Source organism: Ctenopharyngodon idella, chromosome 1, assembly GCF_019924925.1.
Source record: "Ctenopharyngodon idella isolate HZGC_01 chromosome 1, HZGC01, whole genome shotgun sequence".
In the NCBI taxonomy this organism is placed as follows: Eukaryota; Metazoa; Chordata; class Actinopteri; order Cypriniformes; family Xenocyprididae; genus Ctenopharyngodon; species Ctenopharyngodon idella.
In genome coordinates, this window is record NC_067220.1 from 4,919,050 (window position 1) to 4,939,580 (window position 20,531).

At 38.8% G+C, this 20,531-nt stretch overlaps 1 protein-coding gene across 5 annotated transcripts in view; it reads right to left on the bottom strand.

The window, feature by feature from the left end:
• Window positions 1-77: 77 nt before the first annotated feature.
• Window positions 78-20,531, bottom strand: part of rasa3 (RAS p21 protein activator 3) — a 44,057-nt gene continuing 23,603 nt past the window's right edge. For 2 of the 5 annotated variants that reach the window (XM_051903351.1, XM_051903315.1), the window contains exons 6-24: window positions 17,225-17,305; window positions 15,512-15,584; window positions 14,741-14,814; window positions 12,188-12,292; window positions 11,932-12,109; window positions 11,340-11,488; window positions 11,155-11,269; window positions 11,009-11,083; window positions 10,523-10,646; window positions 9,454-9,560; window positions 9,277-9,354; window positions 8,168-8,245; window positions 8,012-8,085; window positions 6,601-6,719; window positions 5,916-5,998; window positions 5,634-5,842; window positions 4,912-5,015; window positions 2,427-2,610; window positions 78-2,309 (exon numbers count right to left, since the gene is read on the bottom strand). In XM_051903351.1, the coding sequence (XP_051759311.1) occupies window positions 2,234-2,309; window positions 2,427-2,610; window positions 4,912-5,015; window positions 5,634-5,842; window positions 5,916-5,998; window positions 6,601-6,719; window positions 8,012-8,085; window positions 8,168-8,245; window positions 9,277-9,354; window positions 9,454-9,560; window positions 10,523-10,646; window positions 11,009-11,083; window positions 11,155-11,269; window positions 11,340-11,488; window positions 11,932-12,109; window positions 12,188-12,292; window positions 14,741-14,814; window positions 15,512-15,584; window positions 17,225-17,305 (2,086 nt within the window). In that variant the 3' untranslated portion in view covers window positions 78-2,233. The remainder of the gene's footprint in view (window positions 2,310-2,426; window positions 2,611-4,911; window positions 5,016-5,633; window positions 5,843-5,915; window positions 5,999-6,600; window positions 6,720-8,011; window positions 8,086-8,167; window positions 8,246-9,276; window positions 9,355-9,453; window positions 9,561-10,522; window positions 10,647-11,008; window positions 11,084-11,154; window positions 11,270-11,339; window positions 11,489-11,931; window positions 12,110-12,187; window positions 12,293-14,740; window positions 14,815-15,511; window positions 15,585-17,224; window positions 17,306-20,531) is intronic. The other 3 variants (XM_051903340.1, XM_051903334.1, XM_051903325.1) reach the window with 3 other exon arrangements.

Consider the following 20,531-nt stretch of genomic DNA (forward strand, 5'->3'; position numbering starts at 1 on the left):
TTCTTCTATGTTTAGTGTCTTTGAGAAGCTGTTTTGAAAGCTAGCAGTTTTTGAGAATAAAGACTCAGACACGGATCTCTTTGCTATTGCCTTCATTTGGACAAAAGAAAGGTGCATCTCATTCACTCAGTTGGTCTGTACACACGTCACATGAACACTCGTCATACAAAACACCCTTCTGAGGCTCCTTCATCAGATACTGAACACATCAAGAACAGGAGAATTGCTCACAAGTGACATTATTGCATACTTCATACTGTGCGTTTGGATTATTTCTTGTTTTTTTTTTCTTCACAAAAGCATTATTCTGTGATATAAAAATAAATAGCAATTCATTTGGGCGGGAAAACAGGGCTGAAATGCATAAGCACTGAAACATGCATGACTGAAGGACGTACAGGAACCGTGTTAACAAAAATACAACACCATACGAAACATGAATCTCCAGCGCATATTTCACCCCTAAATCATTAGAAAATAAGAAATGATTTTCCCTGTATAGAAAATAAAGCATCAGTATTTGTCACATTACTGTAAAAATATTTAGCATTACAATAATGTGAATTTGAAGGGTTAAATGTGTTAAATTGTCATCAAAATTATGTCAGAATGCTCACAAAATGTTTCTTTAAGCACTAAGATATGTAAATATTAATATATATGTGTGTGTGTATAAATATACATGTTAAAATATAATTGGTATTGGCCGATAAAAGCAAATTTTTTCGATAGCTGATAGTGTGAATATATACATATATATATTTTAGAGATGCACCGATATATCGGCCAATAAAAGCAAATTATCACACTATCAGCTGATAAAAACAGCCGACAGGGCCGATATATCCTGTCAATCAAAAGAGGGCAGGACAATGCACTGAATTTGTGCTTTGTGTAAAGAAAATACTAAGAAACCAGTTTGATGTTCAATATTAATAGTAATTATATGAATTAATAACATTCAGAAAGTTAAGAAATATCAATTTAATCTTCAGAATTTAGTTAATGTGTGTTAATATTAATTTGAGTAATGTGTTTGTTTATAACTGATAGCAGTTACTGTGAAACAAGCTGATGAAATAGAGAGAATAAAGGTTTTCTTTGCATTTCTTTCAAAATATAATGATTAATTATTAATCATAATGAAATTATCATTAATTTAAAAGAAGGTATAAAAGGCAGGACCCCCAAATTATCAGCAGAAATCTCTCTGAATAATCGGTTATCGGTACCGGTGGAGAAATTTAGTATCGGTGCATCTCTAATATATATTATATACTGTATATACATATATATATATATACAGACACACACACATTCACATTCAGTTCATTTAGCAGACGCTTTTATCCAAATAATCTTAAATATATATAATATATATTTATATTTATTTATATTGTTTTGATTTTAGGGTGAAATATGACCAGGACATGTTCTTGATAGTTTTCATGAAATGCACCAAAATAATCACATCCATATCAAAAGTTTCTATAAAGTGTGACGGGATGGACTGGGAGTTATTATCCATTATTAATCAATAAAACACACTCATGCGCGCTCGCTTCAATTTCTCACACACACTCTCTCTCACACACTCACACACACAATTTAAAACACGTTCCTACAGGACGTGAGACACAACAGGAAGTATAAAAACACAAAATTTCTGGCAGAGACGTTCATGTGACGCTGAACACGACTGGACCCACAAACCGTGAGAAACTCGTTCAGTGTCACGCCACATGCTGGGATGAGGACGTCTGGCATGCTCCGACACACACGACACATTTCCCACAATGCAGCACTTCATCAGTTGCTACTAAGAGGGTGAGTCAATACTGGACACGTCTGAACGGAGGGCAAGTGCAGGCAGAAACAGAGCAGAACATTTCTCATCATCTAGTTACATCAGTTAAAAACATCAGGTTCAGCCGAACATCTCAAAACCCTGTGAAAGCAAAGGATTGTGGTCCTGAAGACTTCGACTGGAATACTCAGTTTATAAAAACATCCACAACTAGAGGACGTCTTACCGCCTTCTAGCTTAAAAACATCAGGAAATGTTAAAACGCGCTGCGAGGCGAAGCTACATCGTCCACCGGAGCGCGTGACGCATAAAGTGCGTGGCCGACGCCGTTCAGAGGAAGCTGTCGGTTAGCTTTCGTCTGTGGCCGCCTTCCTGTCAATCACAACTGTTGCTGTGGAGGCCATGCAGAGTCTGCTGTGGGCGTGGTCAGATGGAGTAGGTGGAGCTTTCTGACTGCTGGCGGATGTAGCACTGGAAGCTCTGATCACCGATTGGATGTTCCCTGTAAACACAAACGTGATGCATTGTAACGGAAAAGGGAAGTCTATTTCCTACTTCCTAAAGCTGCTTTGAAATGATGTGTATTGTGAAAAGCGCTTGACTGATCAGTGATACTTACTGGCTTCCATACTTGGTTTTCCTGAACTTGTCGCGTTTGTACTGCATGTGCTGCTGCTCCAGTGTCTGTACGGCTGAGATGACGAGTCTCAGGGTTTTATACGTCTCCTGCGGGTCGTCGATCACAAATGTGGAGTATTCCTCCTGCTCCGGGCCGTCGTACACCGACTTACTGCCACACGCCTCTGGATGGAGAGAAGAGACGCGTTACAGCACTGATGCATCACGTTTGCAACCTCATCATGCTGATTCTAACTGTAGAGTAGACATGAGGGTCATGGGTTCGATTCCTAGGGAATGCATGTACTGATAAAAATATAGCTGCAAGCAGCCATTAAGGGGCACGATAAGTCATGCCAGGATGGCTGGGAGCGTCAGACCAACTGCATCAATGAGCAATTAAAGACATATTAAGATGACTGTACGCAAAATGGCTGAAAAAGCATAAATACTCCTTCAGGGCATCGTGCCGATGGCCCATACTGAGTTTCGTAATGACATATATTTCTACAAGTTCATATTTCTCCAAATGGCCGATGCAAACTTATTTTGTGCATTAATTTGCATATTATTCGAGAACTGTTTGACAAATGGACTTGAATTCCTTTTTGTTCCAACTTTTTGTTGCCATAGTCTGAAGGTGATCTGGTTAAATTTTCATGAAAATTGGATAAAGTGTCTAGGAGGAGTTTGAAAAAGTAGGTTTTGTGGAAAAATCAAAATGGCCGATATGGGAAAAGCTGGATATCATTCGACACGGCATGATGCCCTGAATATAACGACCACTTTTATGATTTTTGGGCAAACCATTCAGATGTTATAAGCAAAAATAGCCATTTTTCGTATCTCCGGACCAGTAGGTGGCGCTGTGCTGAAATGCAGCATGTAGCCTCAGATTATACTTGTGATGACATGGACCAAGTTTGGTCTGAATACGATAAAGCGTTGTGGAGATACAGCCTTATGTCTATTTCCGCAAACTTATTATGCACATTAATTTGCGCATTCTTCAAGAACGGTTTGACAAATCGACTTGAATTCCATAACTCTTTGTCAGCATGGTCTGAAGATGATCTGGTATAGATCTGGAATGCAATTGAATCGGCTTGAGCCACGGAATAAGAGAAAATGAGAATTTTGTTGCTAGCCCTTACGGTTCAAACGTTATTAGCATAAACATGAGTGAAACTTTGCACAGGTGGTGGCGCTAGAGGGATTGAGAGACTCCAAATCATTAAGATGATTGTAGACAAAATGGCTGAAAAAGCATAAATACTCCTTTGTCGAGCTGATACTGAGTTTCGTAATGATATGCTCATGTGTTCGTAAAAGACAGCATTTAACTACAAAATTCAAAATGGCTGATATGGGAAAATTGGATATCATTTGACTTGGCATGATGCTCCAAATATAATGAGACCACTATTATGATTTTTGGTCAAATCATTCAGAAGTTATAAGCAAAAATAAAAAATTTTTGTATCTCCGGACCAGTAGGTGGTGCTGTGGTGAAATGCAGCATATAACCTCAGGTCATGCTTGTGATGACATGGACCAAGTATGGTCTGAATACGGTAAAGCGTTGCGGAGATACAACCTTGCGTCTATTTTTAATTAATTAATTTGTGCAATATTCAAGAAAGGTTTGACATTTTGTCGACATGGTCTGAAGACGGTTCAATTTTCATGAAAATCAGACAAAGCGTCTAGGAGGAGTCCGAAAAAGTAGGTTTTTCGAAAAATTCAAAATGGCCGATATGGGAAAATTGGATATCATTCCATAGGCATGTCATTTTTCTTATCTCTGGACCAGTAGGTGGCGCTGTGGCAAAACGCAGCATGTAACCTCAGGTCATGCTTGTGATGACATGGACCAAGTTTGAAGTCTGAATACGATAAAGTGTTGCGGAGATACAGCCTTATGTCTATTTTCGCAAAATTCTTCTGCGCGTTATTCAAGAACGGTTTGACAAGTCGACTTAAACTCCATAACTTTTTGTCGCCATGGTCTGAAGAAGATCTGGTTCAATTTTCGTGAAATTCAGACAAAGCATCTAGGAGGAGTTCGAAAAAGTTTTTTTTTTTCGGAAAATTCAAAATGGCGAAACAAATTTCGTAACAGAATTTTGTTTCTAGCCCTTACGGTTCAAATGTTATTAGCATAAACATGAGTGAAACTTTGGACGGGTGGTGGCGCTAGAGGGATTGAGTTAGAGACTCCAAAATTGGTGTGGTTAATATTGGGACTCTCAGTGTGCCAAATTTCATAACCTTCCTGCAAGCAGTTCTATGGGCTTCCATAGACTCCCAGAGCGGAGGAAGAAGAATAATAAGAACGCCAGCGATCACAATACGCCTCACCTTCAGTTCCTGACCCCTAATGAATGAATGTTTAATGTGAATGCTTTGGATAAAAGTGTCTTCAGCATGCATGAACGTCAACGTGACGGATCATGTGTGTATAGTGTGTGTTGTCTCTCGCTCACCCTGCATCTTCACGAGTTTGGACATGTAGGTGCTGTAGAGCGAGTAGATCCTCTCCGTCTCTCGGTCTCCATCCACGTCCAGCTGGATGTTGGCAGGAAGTCCCCTGAGAGACAGAACACAGACATGATGACATCACAGGGTCAAACATTAGAAGTATTTTCCAGCATGTTTCGGCTGTTTTTTTTTTTAAATTATTAAAGTACCCCTATTATGCTATTTTAAAGTTGCTCATTTTGTTTTAGAGTCTCCTGCGACAGGTTTACACGCATTCAAGTTCAAAAATCACAAATTTTCCCATAATATCCATCAGCTCTTTTCTCTCAGTGTCTGAAACGCTTCGATCAAGGATTCGGTCTCTCTGAGCCCCGCCTTTCTGAGAGCTGCTCTGCTCTGAGTGGTCAGAAACCAAATGCTCATTATCATATCTGAATCTTAGCTCTTGATTCACAGTGATATGAACAGTAACGATGGCGTGGGTTTTACCGTATCAATCTCATCAAAGTGGATTTGCTTTGGCAGCAGAAAACAGCGTCTTCGACCAACACGAACCAAACTCTTCCAGTCTCAGATACAACTACAGTGATTGAGGGCGGGGCAAAGAGACGCTGTTCACCTGCTTTATGCAAATTAGTTACAAACCTACATAATCTTGAGACTCGAAATACTGACGACGCATTTGCTTCTTTCTTTTAGGGAAACAAAAACAGGATTCTGGACTCACCCCGTGCAGGGCGTACAGCCGGGCGCCGCATCCGCCGACAGCTTGCAGCAGAGCCAGTGTCCATTGAGGTAGGCCGACGGGTGGTACGTGCTCAGACGCTTGCGGTTACACTGACTGACCTTGGTCAGGATGTCGATCCAGTCGCGGGCCTCCACGCAGTTATTGGCCTGGATGTAGAGCGCCCTCTCTGGCTGGATGACCTGGAACATCTGGAGGAACAACAAGAATCACAGATGCTGCATACACACAAATCAAATCTTAATCTGAAAGAGTTCCTCTTACATTCTTCATTTTAAAGGACTCTTCCTCTAGTCTCTCCACAGCCAGGATGTTTTCTATAGGGATGCTGCACAGAGCGCCCTCTCCTGGACACAACAACAGACACACATCAGCACTAAAGAACACACGAAACTCATCAATGACCAACACAAACTGGACTGGACTGGATGGATGGATTTATAAACGGTGTACAGACAGGAAAATCTTTGAATTATTAGTGTGTGCCAGTGTTTTCTGCTTCATATTTTTGTGGAAACCGTGATGCATTTTATTTTTCAAGATGTTTTGATGAGTAGGAAGTTCAAAAGAACAGCATTTATTTAAAATAAAATCTTTTGTAACATTATAAATGTCTTTACTGTCACTTTTAATAAATGTGTCCTTAATGAATAAAAGTATTAAAAAAAACCCTCCAAACTGTACTGTACGTTTTGTGTTTTTTTTTAATTCATGACAAAATAAATAATCATAATGGTTGACTAAAGTGGCGATGCATCGAACATCTGGAATATTTGCCATTATTTCTGTCGACCGATGAGCAAATTCTCATCAAAGAGAATCAGTGTTTTTACAATAATGTTTCTGTATATGGACTGTCATTGAGATAATCAGCAGTGTTGATGCTCTGATGATCGTATCACAGACGAACAGACGCCTCACACACCTGTAATGAGAGTTTGGGACAAACCTTTTGCGTTACCTTTGGTTTTATGGTAGGTGAACTCGTGGTTCGTGAGGCGGAACCATCTCTTCTTGAAGTTCTTCAGACCGAAGCGGTTTCGCCCTTGAGCTCGTTTGATCATGAACCTAGAAGGTCAGAGCAGAAAAACCCTTCAGAAACTCAAACTCCTTCCAGTCTAAATCACTGATTCACATTCCCAGCTAACAGGGAACGTTCTGGGAAGGTTCTCTCAAGGTTACAAACAAACATTCTTCCAGTAACGTTAATAGAGCATTTGTTCAAAGTTATCTGGTCTTTAATAATGTTCCCAGAACGTTATTTACAGAAACATTATTTATACATTGTTCACTGAACGTTTTAGTTGGACGATCATCTGACGTTTTTTAAATGTTACCTCTTGTTTCAAAACGTTCAGAGAACATTCAAAAGTATCGTTTTGATAATGTTTGAACATTTAACGTTCACATAACCAAGAAAAAATGTTTTCAAAACATTTAATTATCTTTAATATCTCAATTGATGGGCAAATTAAGAATAAATGAAGAGCAAATGGAGACTTTTGCAACAAAAATGACAAAAAGATGCAACAAAAAATTTAATTTTACTAAAACTTAACTAAAATGACTAAAAACAAAACTATAATAGTGTGTCTCAACAGTGAGATTTGCAGCTCAAACTCAGAGATTTCTCATCAGATGATCTGAGCTGCTCTGCGTTCGTTTATATCTCTGGACTCTTACTGGATGACAACTAGTGACTCCTTTGAGTCTGATTTATTGGTCATGTAGGATCAGGTTCAGTCACATGTTCTCTGAAGGAGCATCATCTGATCAGTCTTGTTCTCTGTCTGGGTTTGCATCTATCAGTCATCTGCTCTCTAAACATCAGATGAGCACTAGAAAGGGTCTGTGTGTCACTCAAGGCCTCGATATGCTTCAAGTGAAATCGAAGAACGAACTGGTGTGACTTCATTTCGAACAAAATCAGGCCAAAACGAAGTTCATTTGGAGTTTGAAGCAGCTTTCTGGAAAAGTTCACTCTGGTTGCTAAACACCTCTGAACTCCTATTGGTCTGTGGTGATAATGTAATAGGTGGGTGTGGCTCTGTGCTCACTATAACCGGGAAGGGAGAGTCCAGCAGGAACATCACGACTAGAACAGAGATTTGGGTATTCTAATTCGGTCTCAGATGCTGGGGAGGGTCAGGAGGTCACGTATTAAGGGTCAAAGGTCACAACGGCATCTTACCTGCCAGAGCCCTTGGCATCAAACCTCTTAATAACGAGTTTAACGCTCCTGCGTCCAGCAGAGAAACACAAACACACACACACATGCTGATTCATCCTCACACTAATAAAGCCTGTGTGACACGTGACGGCTGTATGAGCCGTATGATTGGACCATGAGCGTCTCTCACCCTTCCTTCAGCATGATGGGCGTCTCGATGCTCTTCTGATCCCAGCGAGCCGAGGACGATATCAGATCCAGGAACTAGACAGAGGGCACACGCAGCTCACGTCAGAACACGCTGACACAGAGATATATGTGATATATAATGTGTAGATATACTCACGTTCTTCACTGCGTCAGCGTACTTTTGTTCATTGAAGTAGTCGTAGAATGCGGCCATGTAGGACTCTTTGAAATTGGCCTGTAACAGCGAGAAGAGAAGAGCGCTCACTATCACAGAGAGGAACCTTACAGCTAACAGAAACATTTTCTAAGAACGTTCCCATCAAGTTATGAAAACGTTAAAAAACACTTTTAAATGTTTTAAAACGTTTTTTTGAACCTTTAGAGAACATTCCATTTTGCAAACATTATATGAATGTTACTTTTGAATGTTCTCTGAATGTTCTGAAACAAGAAGTAACATTTAAAAAAAACAGACGAACGTCCAACTAAGAAAGTTTCAGTTCTATTAATGTTATTGATCAGAATATCAGTCTGCATGTCACCATCACTACATTTAAATGGGTTATAAAGAATAAAAAACATTGAATTTACTACCTAAATGCTTTTTATTAAAATGTAAATATCACACTTTAACTGTATATATGTATTTTTTTGTGCAAAAAAAAAACTGTTCAACCTTGTTATGCGGTGATATTACCTGCTGTTAAAAAAAATGGTTTGATCTTTAGAGTTATTGTTCACTAAAACTATTGCAAATTATTTTCGAAATCAAGCTGAAATGAAATAAAATTAATATTACATGAAAAAACGAAAAAATTAAAAATGTTAGCCATGAAAAAAAAAGTTTTAAATATTAAAATTACTAAAACTTACGAGTAAAATGTATTCATTAAAGTTATGTCGAAATATTTAAAAACAAAAAAACTAATAAAAATGACAAAGCACATCACAAAATTACTAAAACTAAAATTACTATATATATATATATATATATATATATATATATATGTAGTAAAAAATATTGTAATAGTATATAAATAACACAAAATTAACACTGGATCTTTCAGATTTCAGGAAGTGACATCATTACGGTCCAGACAGAGGACAGTTTCTCTCATAGTCCCTATCAGTATTTCACTTAGTTACAATGTTTTAATGTTATAATGTTATATGAATAATACTAGTATTTTACATATTATATTATATTATAAATAATGTATCACTTTAGGATGTGTAACTGTAATTAATTATTGTGAGCACACTTACAGATTTGGACTTGGCCAGGCTTCCCAGAGTTTGGATGGTTTTGGAAATGAGCGTCAGCGTCCGAGACGTGCATGGATCCTTTACACAGACAACAAGAGACAAAACAGATAAGAATCAAGTTTTAGATCACGATGAAGAACTGAACTGAGCGTGTGTGTGGGAGGGCGTCGTACACACCGGGTGATGCGGTCGCAGGTGGAAGAGGCTCGGTGACAGGATGGCAGGTGCAAAGAAGCGGAGGAAGATGAAACTACTGACGGCCGTGTACCGCACATCCGGATCGACTGTGAAAACACACACCACAGCATCATCAGAACACATCTCTCATCACTCATTTAAAACTGCTCCAGATAATAAATAATATGTTCTAAGAACATTTTGATAACATTCCCATTAACATTATTTCTGAATGTTCTCAGAACATTCAAAACGACCAGTTTTTTTAAAGTTTACTTTTTTTTCTTGGTTATACGAGCGTTTAGGGAACATTCCATTCTTCTAACATTATGGGAACGTTACTTTTGAATGTCTGAAACATTTCAGAAAAAAAAAAAACATTCCAGGAATGATGTATAAATAGAATTTTTTAATGTTTTGAGAACATTATTAAAGACCAGATAACTTTGAATGAACGTTCTATTAACGTTTCTGGAAGAACGTTTGTTCATACTTTGAGAGAAAGTTTGAAAATCAAGCCATTCCTGTTCTCTGCAGTGTTGATCTGTGATCTGAAGGTGGCAGTATAACACTGACAGATAAACACAGCAGAAAGCTGTGGAGAACACAAGTATTCTGGTGAAAAAAACTAATGCCTGAGTCTACAGTAGAGTTATTACTGCTAACGACACCCTGAGAAACACTTCAGTGAAATCTGACATCTTAATGCTTATCAGCTGCTATTAAACTGCTTTCAAAACCGCAAATAAAAGACTTCTGGTGTAGATCTTGCAGCATCTGAAAGGTGAAAATGATTTCATGTTTCCAGTAACATTAATAGAACGTTCTTTCAAGGTTATCTGGTCTTCCATAATGTTCTCAAAATGTCACCACAAAAACATTAAAAAATAACGTTCCCATAATGTTTGAAGAAAGATGAAATGGAATGTTCCCCAAGTTGATCGTGCTTTTTAGGAAACGCAGCCCTGGACATTTAATGAAAACATCATAACATTTTCATAACTTAACATGAACTTTGTGAAAAACGTTCTTAGAACATATGTTTGTTGTGAGGCGTGTGAGCGTTTACCTTGAAAGCGTGACGCCGCAGACTCTCGCAGCGAGAAGAAGATGTCACACATGACCGTCGGGCAGCTGACACCCGAGCTGGTGATGGCGTTGAAGATCCGATCAACGTACTGACGCAGGTTTTCCTGATGAGACAATAACAGACAAGTCGTGAACCAGTGCAAGATCAGTCGATCGAAACTGCAGTGTTTATTCTACATGATTTATCAGTGCACATCATTATTGTGTTAAATTCATAATCTTGAATCAGAATATCTTCTCCCTCTTGCAGCATCTCTTCTCTTTTCTGATGATGAGGGCGGGGCAACCTGTCACTCACATGAGATCCACCAATAGCAAACCACAACCATCCAATCAATTCCCCACAGACAAAATCAAGCCCCGCCCTACATTTGTTCTTGTTTGCGAAGCGTTTCACTCGGATATACGACACAATAGAGAAGATTCGAATGAGTTTATTCACCAAAGCAAAAGCAAACAGACTCACCCTGTTTGTGTCCAAGTTCTCCGACTCCTTCAGCTTGACGGGGTCAATCTCACACGGTTTGTGGTCGGCGCAGATCTACACACAAACAACACGGTGAACGCAGCGCTCGTTAGTTATAACACAGGAGAGACTGAGAGGAGACTCACCTCATCAATGATGGGTTTGAGCGTGACCCGCAGGTAATGCATCCCCGCCAGCTTCATGGTCTCATCGATGCATTTCGACGTGAGCGAGTTTCCCCGGAATATAGTGTTGGGATCCCTGCGGAGACAGGAGGAAGGTGAGGAACGAGTCGAGACGCCTGAAGGCAGATGATGTGTGTTTTACTCACTGCGTGCGGTTGATCTCTGCGTGTGCGATGGCACTGAGGAAAGGCACGATCTTGCCGTAGTGCAGGAAGAGTCGCACCAGCGGTACGGCCGCCTCCTGCTTCTCACGGCACGCCTCGCCCAAGATGTGAGCCGCCGACGCCGAGACGGGCTGTAGAGAGAAGCATTGTGATTGATCAATAATGACAAATTATATTTATTTGCTTAATATTCAGTAACACTGCATTATCGATTTGACTGCACTGACACTATTAGACAAGAACAAAAACTGAATTGATCTGAAAAATGACACTATTGTGTTTTAGAGCAGCTTATAGCTGAATTCATGCTTAAAACAATCTGTCAGTGGAGTCAGAAACATAATCTTAATTATTTAAAGGGAAAACAAGATTATTTTTCTGACCCCATTGGCAGATATTTGTTTTGTTTTAAGCGTAAAGTCACTTAATTGTGTTATTGTATGTCATTTTGCTTCTCCAGTAAATGTATCTTGATTTAGATGCTTATATACTTAGATGTTTGTATTGGAAAGCAAGTCAGAAACACTGAGGAAGAGCATAATTTCATCTAGTCAGTCCAAACCCCCAGACACACCTTTGCCTTGACCTCACTGACCTCGACGTGCGCGGAGTGCAGCAGCAGGTCACGGAGCGGGTTATAATGCTCCGTGGGGAACACGTGGTCCTCCGTGTAAACGATGTTGAGCCGCAACGAGCCCAGCTCATCAGCCTTCACCGATTTATGGCCATTATCTCTGGGCTGCAGGAAGTACCTGAAAGAGAGCGGAGGATGAGCTCCTGCCCTGGAAACCCGAGCGGCTAACACAGAACACGCGTGACGAGACTCGTACCATGCGTCATGAACACCCGACTGTCCCAGCACCTTCAGCTGCACCCGTACCTCTCCCAGAAACTCGTCTCCGAACTTCAGATTGCTGGCGTTCCACAGGTCCACCCTGAGAAGAGAGTCTGCGCTTACATTACTGGACCCAGAACGTTCATTAAAATAAAGATGAAATCAAATTAAATATTAATATTAACTTTGATGTTGGCTTGAGAAAGCCAGGTCTGAAAGTTTAAAATAACTTTGAAGAGCTTGAAGTTTGAAGGTTTTACTCGGAGAAAGTTAATTTTTTTACTAACATGTTTTAGCATGTTGCTAGCATTATTAGCACATTGCTAGCACGAATTAACATGTTGCTACCATGATTTAACACACTGCTAGCATGATTTAACATGTTGCTAGCATGATTTGATATATTGTTCGCGTTTTCACGTTGCTATCATGATTCAACACACTGCTAGCATGTTGCTAGTATGATTTAACATGTTATTAGCATGAATTAGAATGTTGCTAGCATGTTAGCATGTGTCAGCATGATTTGCATTTTGCTAGCATGATTTAACATGTTGCTAACATGTTTTAACATATTGTTAGTATGATTATCATGTTAGCATAATTTAACACATTGCTAGCATGTTATAACATGTTAACATGATTAGCATGTTTCCAGCATGATTCAACACATGCTGATTCAACATGTTAAAACATTAGCATGTTTTAACATGTTGCTAACATGATTTACCATGCTGTTAGCATGTTGCTACCATGTTGTTCACGTTTTAACATGTAGCTACCATAATCCAACACACTGCTAGCATGTTGCTAGTATGATTTAACATGTTGTTAGCATGAATTAGCATGTTGCTAGCATTTTAGCATGATTTAACTTGACAGCATGTTTCAACATGATTAGCATTTTGCTAGCATGATTTAACATGTTGCTAACATGTTTTAACATATTGTTACTATGATTATCATGTTGTTAGCATAATTTAACACATTTCTAACATGTTATAACATATTGTTAACATGATTAGCATGTTTCCAGCATGATTCAACACATTGTTCACGTTTTAACATTTTGCAACAATTCAACAAACTGCTAGCATTTTGCTTGTATGATTTAACATGTTGTTAGCATGAATTGGCATTCAGCTAACATGTTAGCATGATTTCACACGTTGGTAGCATGTTTTAGCATGATTAGCATGTTACTACCATGATTTAACATGTTGCTTGCATGTTATAACATGATTAGCATGTTTCCAGCATGATTTAGCACATTGCTGGCTTGAGTTAACATGTTTTGACAAGATTAGCATTTTGCTAGCATGTTTTAACACATTGCTAACATGTTTTAGCATGTTGCTAACATGATTACCATGTTGTTAACATGTTGCTACCATGATTTAACATATTGTTACCATATTTTAGCATATTGTTGGCATGATTAGCATGTTCCCAGCATGATTTAACACATTGCTAACATGAGTTAGCATAATTAGCATATTGCTAGCATGATTTAACACATTGGTACCTTGTTATAGCATGTTGCCAGCATTAACACATTGCTAACATGAGTTAGCATAATTAGCATGTTGCTAGCATGATTAACATGTTGCAGCGGCTGGCGTGAGAATGACGTCCTCACCGCGTACAGATTACAAAACAACAACTCAAATCACAAAAATGAATCGGTCTACAAGATGAGACACATCCAGCCGACAGACGCCTCGTGCACAGCTGCATGTTCTCATCACTCTGATTTTATTTACAAATATCACGAGTTATTCGACTGCCGTGAATTATATTTGTTCTACATGTAAATTTAAACATCACATCAAAGCTCATGATGTTGTTTCAGAGGCTCCTACGACAGGTTTACATTCATTCAACACTCATTTTCCCATAATATCCATCAGCTCTTTTTTTCTCAGTGTCTGAAACGCTTCAATCAAGGATTCGGTCTCTCTAAGCCCCGCCTTTCTGAGAGCTGCTCTGCCCTGATTGGTCAGAAACCAAACGCTCATTATCATATCTGAATCTCAGCTCGATTCACAGTGATACGAACAGTAACGATGGCGTGGGTTTTACCGTATCAATCTCATCAAAGTGGATTTGCTTTGGCAGCAGAAAACAGCGTCTTCAACCAACACGAACCAAACTCTTCCAGTCTCAGATACAACTACAGTGATTGAGGGCGGGGCAAACAGATGCTGTTCAGCCAATGAAGACCATAGGCTGGTATTATGCAAATTAGTTGCAAACTTATGAAGTTTCAGCAGGAAGTGAGACTGAATTACTGATGACTCGTTTCAGTTCAGAATCACTTCTTTCTTTTAGGAAACAAAAAATCAATTTATCTTCACTTTGACATTTGAAACTTTTTACACTACATGAAAGGCAATATCTGAAAATCATAATAGGGGCAGTTTAAAGTATGTTACAAGTGTGATTCGTAAACACAGACCATGATGCACCATGGGAAGTTTATACACTAACACAGTTACGTCACTGGCTCAGTGTAAACACGGGCTGCTTCTGAGAATCACACACTCACTTGAGCGCTAGCTTGTCCACGTCGTCCTCCTCCACGTCGAACTGTCGTTTGGTGTAGCTCAGCGGTTTGGTCACCTGTGTGATGAAACATGACACATATGACACACCTGAGACGTGCCTCTGCACATATAACACGAGGTAACGTTTGAATAAACCGTCTGAAACACAACAAACCACTTGACAAATCCGCGAATAACGTGTGTTTAATGATACTGAATTATATTTCACACTGATGATGATAATGATGATGATGTGTGTGTCCAGTGTGGGTGGGAAAGACCGCGAGGGCTGCGAGATAAATGGAGCGGATTGTGTGTCTCACAATCAATCACACTCTTGTCTCGTCGTCCTCTGGGACGCGTTCATGTGTGTGTGTGTGACTCATCCAGTCCAGAGCCGAGGACAGAGAGAAAACAGCTGTCACATCTGATAACATGAGCGGCTGTCGTCTGAACGCTAAACTACTGACATTATTTAGAGAAAGATCTGTAGGTGAATGTTGTGTGTGGAGGGTGTGGGAAGTGTTAAAGTGAGAAACCACAATCCATGGGTATAAACACCTGAAACCTCATTTACATTTCCATATTAAACTTTCCATCTGAAACAGGACATAAACATGATAAACATCACTAACGTCTCTCATCTCAAAACTTACACAAACAGTTTGCTTTTACTGAAATTAATAAATCACGCTTTCACTGTGCAGATTCTTTATGTGTACATGTTTGATGTGCACATAAACAAGTGTTATTATGTTCACACATGCATATACCTCAAAGAAGAAGACCTCGTCAAACTGAGGATTGTTGGTTTTCCGCTTGACCTTCGTCTTCTTGGCCTCTGACCTGTGAGGGGTGATTTTCAGCAATTTTAGGTGACGTGAGCAACAGCAGAGTTGAAACCAGTGACTGAATCACAGTAATAAATTAATACTTTTATTCATCAAGGACACATTAAATTGATCAAAAGTGACAGTAAAGACATTTATAATGTTACAAAAGATTCTATTTCAAATAAATGCTGTTCTTTTGAACTTTGTATTCATCAAAGATAAAAAATTTTTTTTATCATTTTCCACAAAAATATGAATGTTTACAACATTGATAATAATCATAAACGTTTCTTGAGCAGCAAATCAGCATATTAGAATGATTTCTGAAGGATCATGTGACACTGAAGACTCTATGACGTCATTTTCCATCATGAAAATTGTCCCACCATTTTGAATTTTCTGAAAAAACTACTTTTTTCAACTCCGCCTAGGACGTTGTGCCGATTTTCACAAAAATTGAATCTGATCATCTTCAGACCATGCCGACAAAAAATTAAAGTTGTTCTGTCAAACCATTTCAGAAAAACGTGTGAACGAATTTCAGACGCAAGGCTCTATATCCTCAACGCTTTATCGTATTCAGACCAAACTTGGTTACATGCTGAAAGATTTTTGCTATTTTTGCTTTTAACTTCTGGTTTGTCCAAAAATCATAAAAGCGGAATCATGCCAAGTCAAATGATATCCAATTGATATCCAATCAGCTATTTTGGGCATCAGCCATTTTGAATTTTGTAGTAAAATGCTGTATTTTACGAAAGCATGAACATATTTTTACGAAACTCGGTATGGCTCATCGGCACGATGCCCTGAAGGAGTCTGAGAAGTTTCAGACCAGCTCCACCTAGTGGTGGAAAAACATTATTTACATGCTTATAACTTTGGATGTGGTTGACTTATTTTCACGGGATTCCTGAATCCTTGCCGAGTCCAACAATATCAAACATGCTAGGTTTCACCTTATGGTTTGTGCAACATTGTGATTTAGCGTTTAAACAACATTCACGAATATCTTCGAAACCGTTAGTCCGATCGAAACAAAACCACAGTAGGAAAATCAGAAACAGGTCGTTGACTAAAACACTAATGGCCAAATGTCAAAATTTTGATAGTAAATGGCAAAAAAATGCAATCAAAGTCAGGTGTCATTTCTTATGTGTTCATACATATATATGTCTTTAACTCCTAAACGAAATGAGATATTTTCACCAAATTTGACGCACTTATGTATGGGGGCACTCTGAGGACACAGAAAAAAAAAAAAAAAAAAAATGGTGGGACATGGTGGCGCTATAATTGAACAAAACATGAAATTGGCTCTAGCTACAGTACTGTTGGTCTGATTGACTTCAATATTGGCATGCAGTGTCTTTGTCTCAGTTGCTATCATAGTCCATTATGACATTGTTGGTCTGCTGCTAGCTTCCTTGATTGCGTGTGATAGAAACAACAGCTTCAATCAGGGAAACACTGAATTTCACATATTACACATTTTAAAGCAATGCGTGTGGTCATGAGGTGAACTCAAGCGTATGTTTATTCTTCTAAGGTCACACGCTAAGCCTTGAGCCGTGGTGGGAACCGCGCCATAGGAAAGACTTAATCGGCACTTGTAAATTGGATGAGAGGATAAACTTTGGGGTTTGATCTTACCTGGAGGGGCCCAGTAACGACACGGCTGCGTACGGATCACACTGGCCATTCACAATCGGCAGATCCTGACACTCCAGAACCCTGCGGAAGAAAATCATTATGAGCTTCACACGCAAGAGCTGCTGGGAGCATTTACAAGTGCGTTCACCCTAAATAAACAGCTCACCATGAAGTGAAGGACACTAAATTCACATCAGTGTAGGAAAACAAACGCTAGTATTTAGACTCAAATTTTGTCAACAATCAGACCTAATATACAGTACATTTATTCATAATATGGTATTTTCTACATGGAATCATATACAGTATAATATAATAATAAAAAAAAAAATTGCTGATTAAACCCACACACCTATGATATAATATTATATAATATAATAATGCAGTCTGATTAAACCCACAAACATTAATTTCGCATGAAGGAAGGCCTTTATATTCTTTATGTGTGATTGAAATTTAAACTGCACAGTTATTGTGGTTATCTCAAATAATTGTGATTAGATAGAATAACCACAATCAGGTGATTAATCAATAATCGCGACAGGACTAGAGATATAACAAGTGATTAATCTTAGAGAGATAATAAACTTAAAGTGCTGGTAATACAAAGCTTCAGACATTCAGAATAGCACCAGCTAGAATTTTTGCAATCATGAAAAGTAGAAAAACATGATTTTTTGACATTATAAAAAATAACTAATGTCAACACGTCACAAACGGCCTCAAAACAAACTGCAGCAATCCTATATGATGTCACAACCGGCCAATCAGAGCAGAGCTCTGTTGTGACTTCATCTGCTGAATAACATCAGCAGGTAACTGTCCTGACAGACAGGTTCAAACACTCAATTTTGAATTCAGATTCAAAGCAGATTCACATCATAAATAAACGTACAGTGCTATTCTATATTCAGATATGTAAATGAAGCAGCGCTCTAATGCTGATGAATGAACAGGATCTACAGCATCTCTAATACCATCAGATCCTTCCAGGGCACTTCCTGTGTGTTAAGCCTCTTTATATAATGCTGCGGTCTGGCCTGGTCATACAGCTGCCCATAAATACACCAGCCGTGACGTCCAGCGCTGAACTGAGTCCAGTGAACATCACACACACTGAAGCATTGATGATTGCAGATTGCATCATTTTACTTGGCTATCAATATCAAAAATAGTGGCAAAAAATACACCTAAAACATGCTAATATTGACCAGCACACATAAAGCCACCAGTACGCATTGCTGGTTTTGTCGAAGAGAAAAAAACCTTCCCATGTCAAAGTCTCTCACACCACAATGACAGCAGCGCAGTCATGAGTGAATCTGTGTGTGTGTGTGTGTGTGTGTGTGTGTGTATGTGTGTGAAGACGTCATCCTCACTGTGTCTTAAAATGGAAGCTGCATAAATATCCTGTGAATGAGAGCGCTGCTCACTGTGACACTAAGCTCATTACCCAGAGTGCTCCAGTGTGGGAAACGGTCCAGACATGGAGCCACTGATGCTGCGAAAGCAAAGACATGCAGTGCTGTACGGTCGCCTATATGAGCACACACACACACACACACACACACACACATACATGACATCAAACAAGCTCATTTTTATCCAGATAACCCACAGTACAGCACAGACGCACTCATGCACACATCAGTTCACTTATTTACTCTCAGTCTGAGTGGTGCGTTTCTCTTGTCTCTTAAAATAAAGCGCTAATCAAACCACATTCACACAGTGCCGGATCAGCAGAGAGCTTGAATTGCGATGCTGAAATGCACTTCAGTAAATGTGCAGAAACTGGCCAGACTTTCATACTAATGCTGTAAATATAAATACAAACCCGCAGTAAACAACACTGATAAGCACAGATTGAAGGCAAAAGCTCTTGTGATCATCACATGCTCTAGAATGAACGGATTTACATTTATATTTATGCATTTGGCAGATGCTTTTTATCCAAAGTGACTTGCATTGCATTCAAGGTATACGTTTTATTAGTTCATGCGTTTCCTGGGAATCAAACCCATGAGCTAGATACATAAACAACAAATAACAGGCATGTTCATTTTTAGAAATTTTAGAATCAGGGGAACTATTAGACTGACAACATGATAAAACCATCTTTAAAGGGGTCATGAACTGCGTTGTTTTATTGTTTTATAATGTATCCTGGGGTGCGCTTATAATGTTAGAATGCTTTTTACATCAAAAATTGTCATAATTTAGAAATAAAAGGCATTTTTCCTACCCTGATTTTATCTCTCTGATTTGAACGCTCTGTTTTAAGGGGCGTGTCGCTGTGAGACTTCACTGCTGTGATTGGCTAACATCTTTGCATATGAAATAGCTAAGTATTACTTTCTCGAAAACTTTTAGTGTTTTTTCTATTACTGCTCTCAAGGTTAACTAATCATGAAAAGTGCTGCATTACATTTAGATCTATGGCATTATATTTAGATCGTGGCATTAAAGTTTGCAGTGATGAACATTGTAGTCGATCACAGACATGTTGTTGAGCTCATGAAAGCAGTGATCTCGTCATTGTAACTCAATTTCTGCACACTAACGAATGCTTTCATCATAACTAACAGTGAAAACGTGATATAACTAAGAGATTCGTTGAATAAAACGGGAGTTTTGGCGCAAGTCCAGAATTCAGTCACTGATAAACTTGCGCTGTTTGATTGACAGCTCCACCGATTGTAAAGGGAGCGTTCTTTGATTGATTTCTATATATAATTTAATCACTGTTTAAATAACAGATTATTTTCATCCTACTAAGAGAAACAATGTGAAGTTGAGCATTTAGTCACTGGTTTGATTTACTGACACACAGACAAAGAACATCTGACTGCACATAATCATTAATATCAGATCAGGCATTAGAATTAACACAGTTACTGACATGTTGTTGAATTACTGTCGAGTCCATATTGTAAAAGTCTGATAATGCCGAAATGCGATTGATTTACCAAAGAATCCACAGTGAAATGTACCGAATACAAATAAATAAAGCTCAACTGAGACATTCACATTGTTGAAAATAAATAACCATATTCCTAGCATTAGGATCGTTTGAAAGGTAATGTAATTTTAGTCCTGTATCGCGATTTCCGTTCAATCAAACAGAACTGCAAGAATAATGACTGTTTCCAAACACTCATCAGTCATTGGTCAGACTGTCAGACGCCAAACGCACATGATTGGTTGAGCCCGTGATTTAACATTAAACCGACACACCAGACACTACGTGAACATCTAAACTTCACACACAGCAACGTTACAAGTTGGAATCTAGATAAATTAGTCA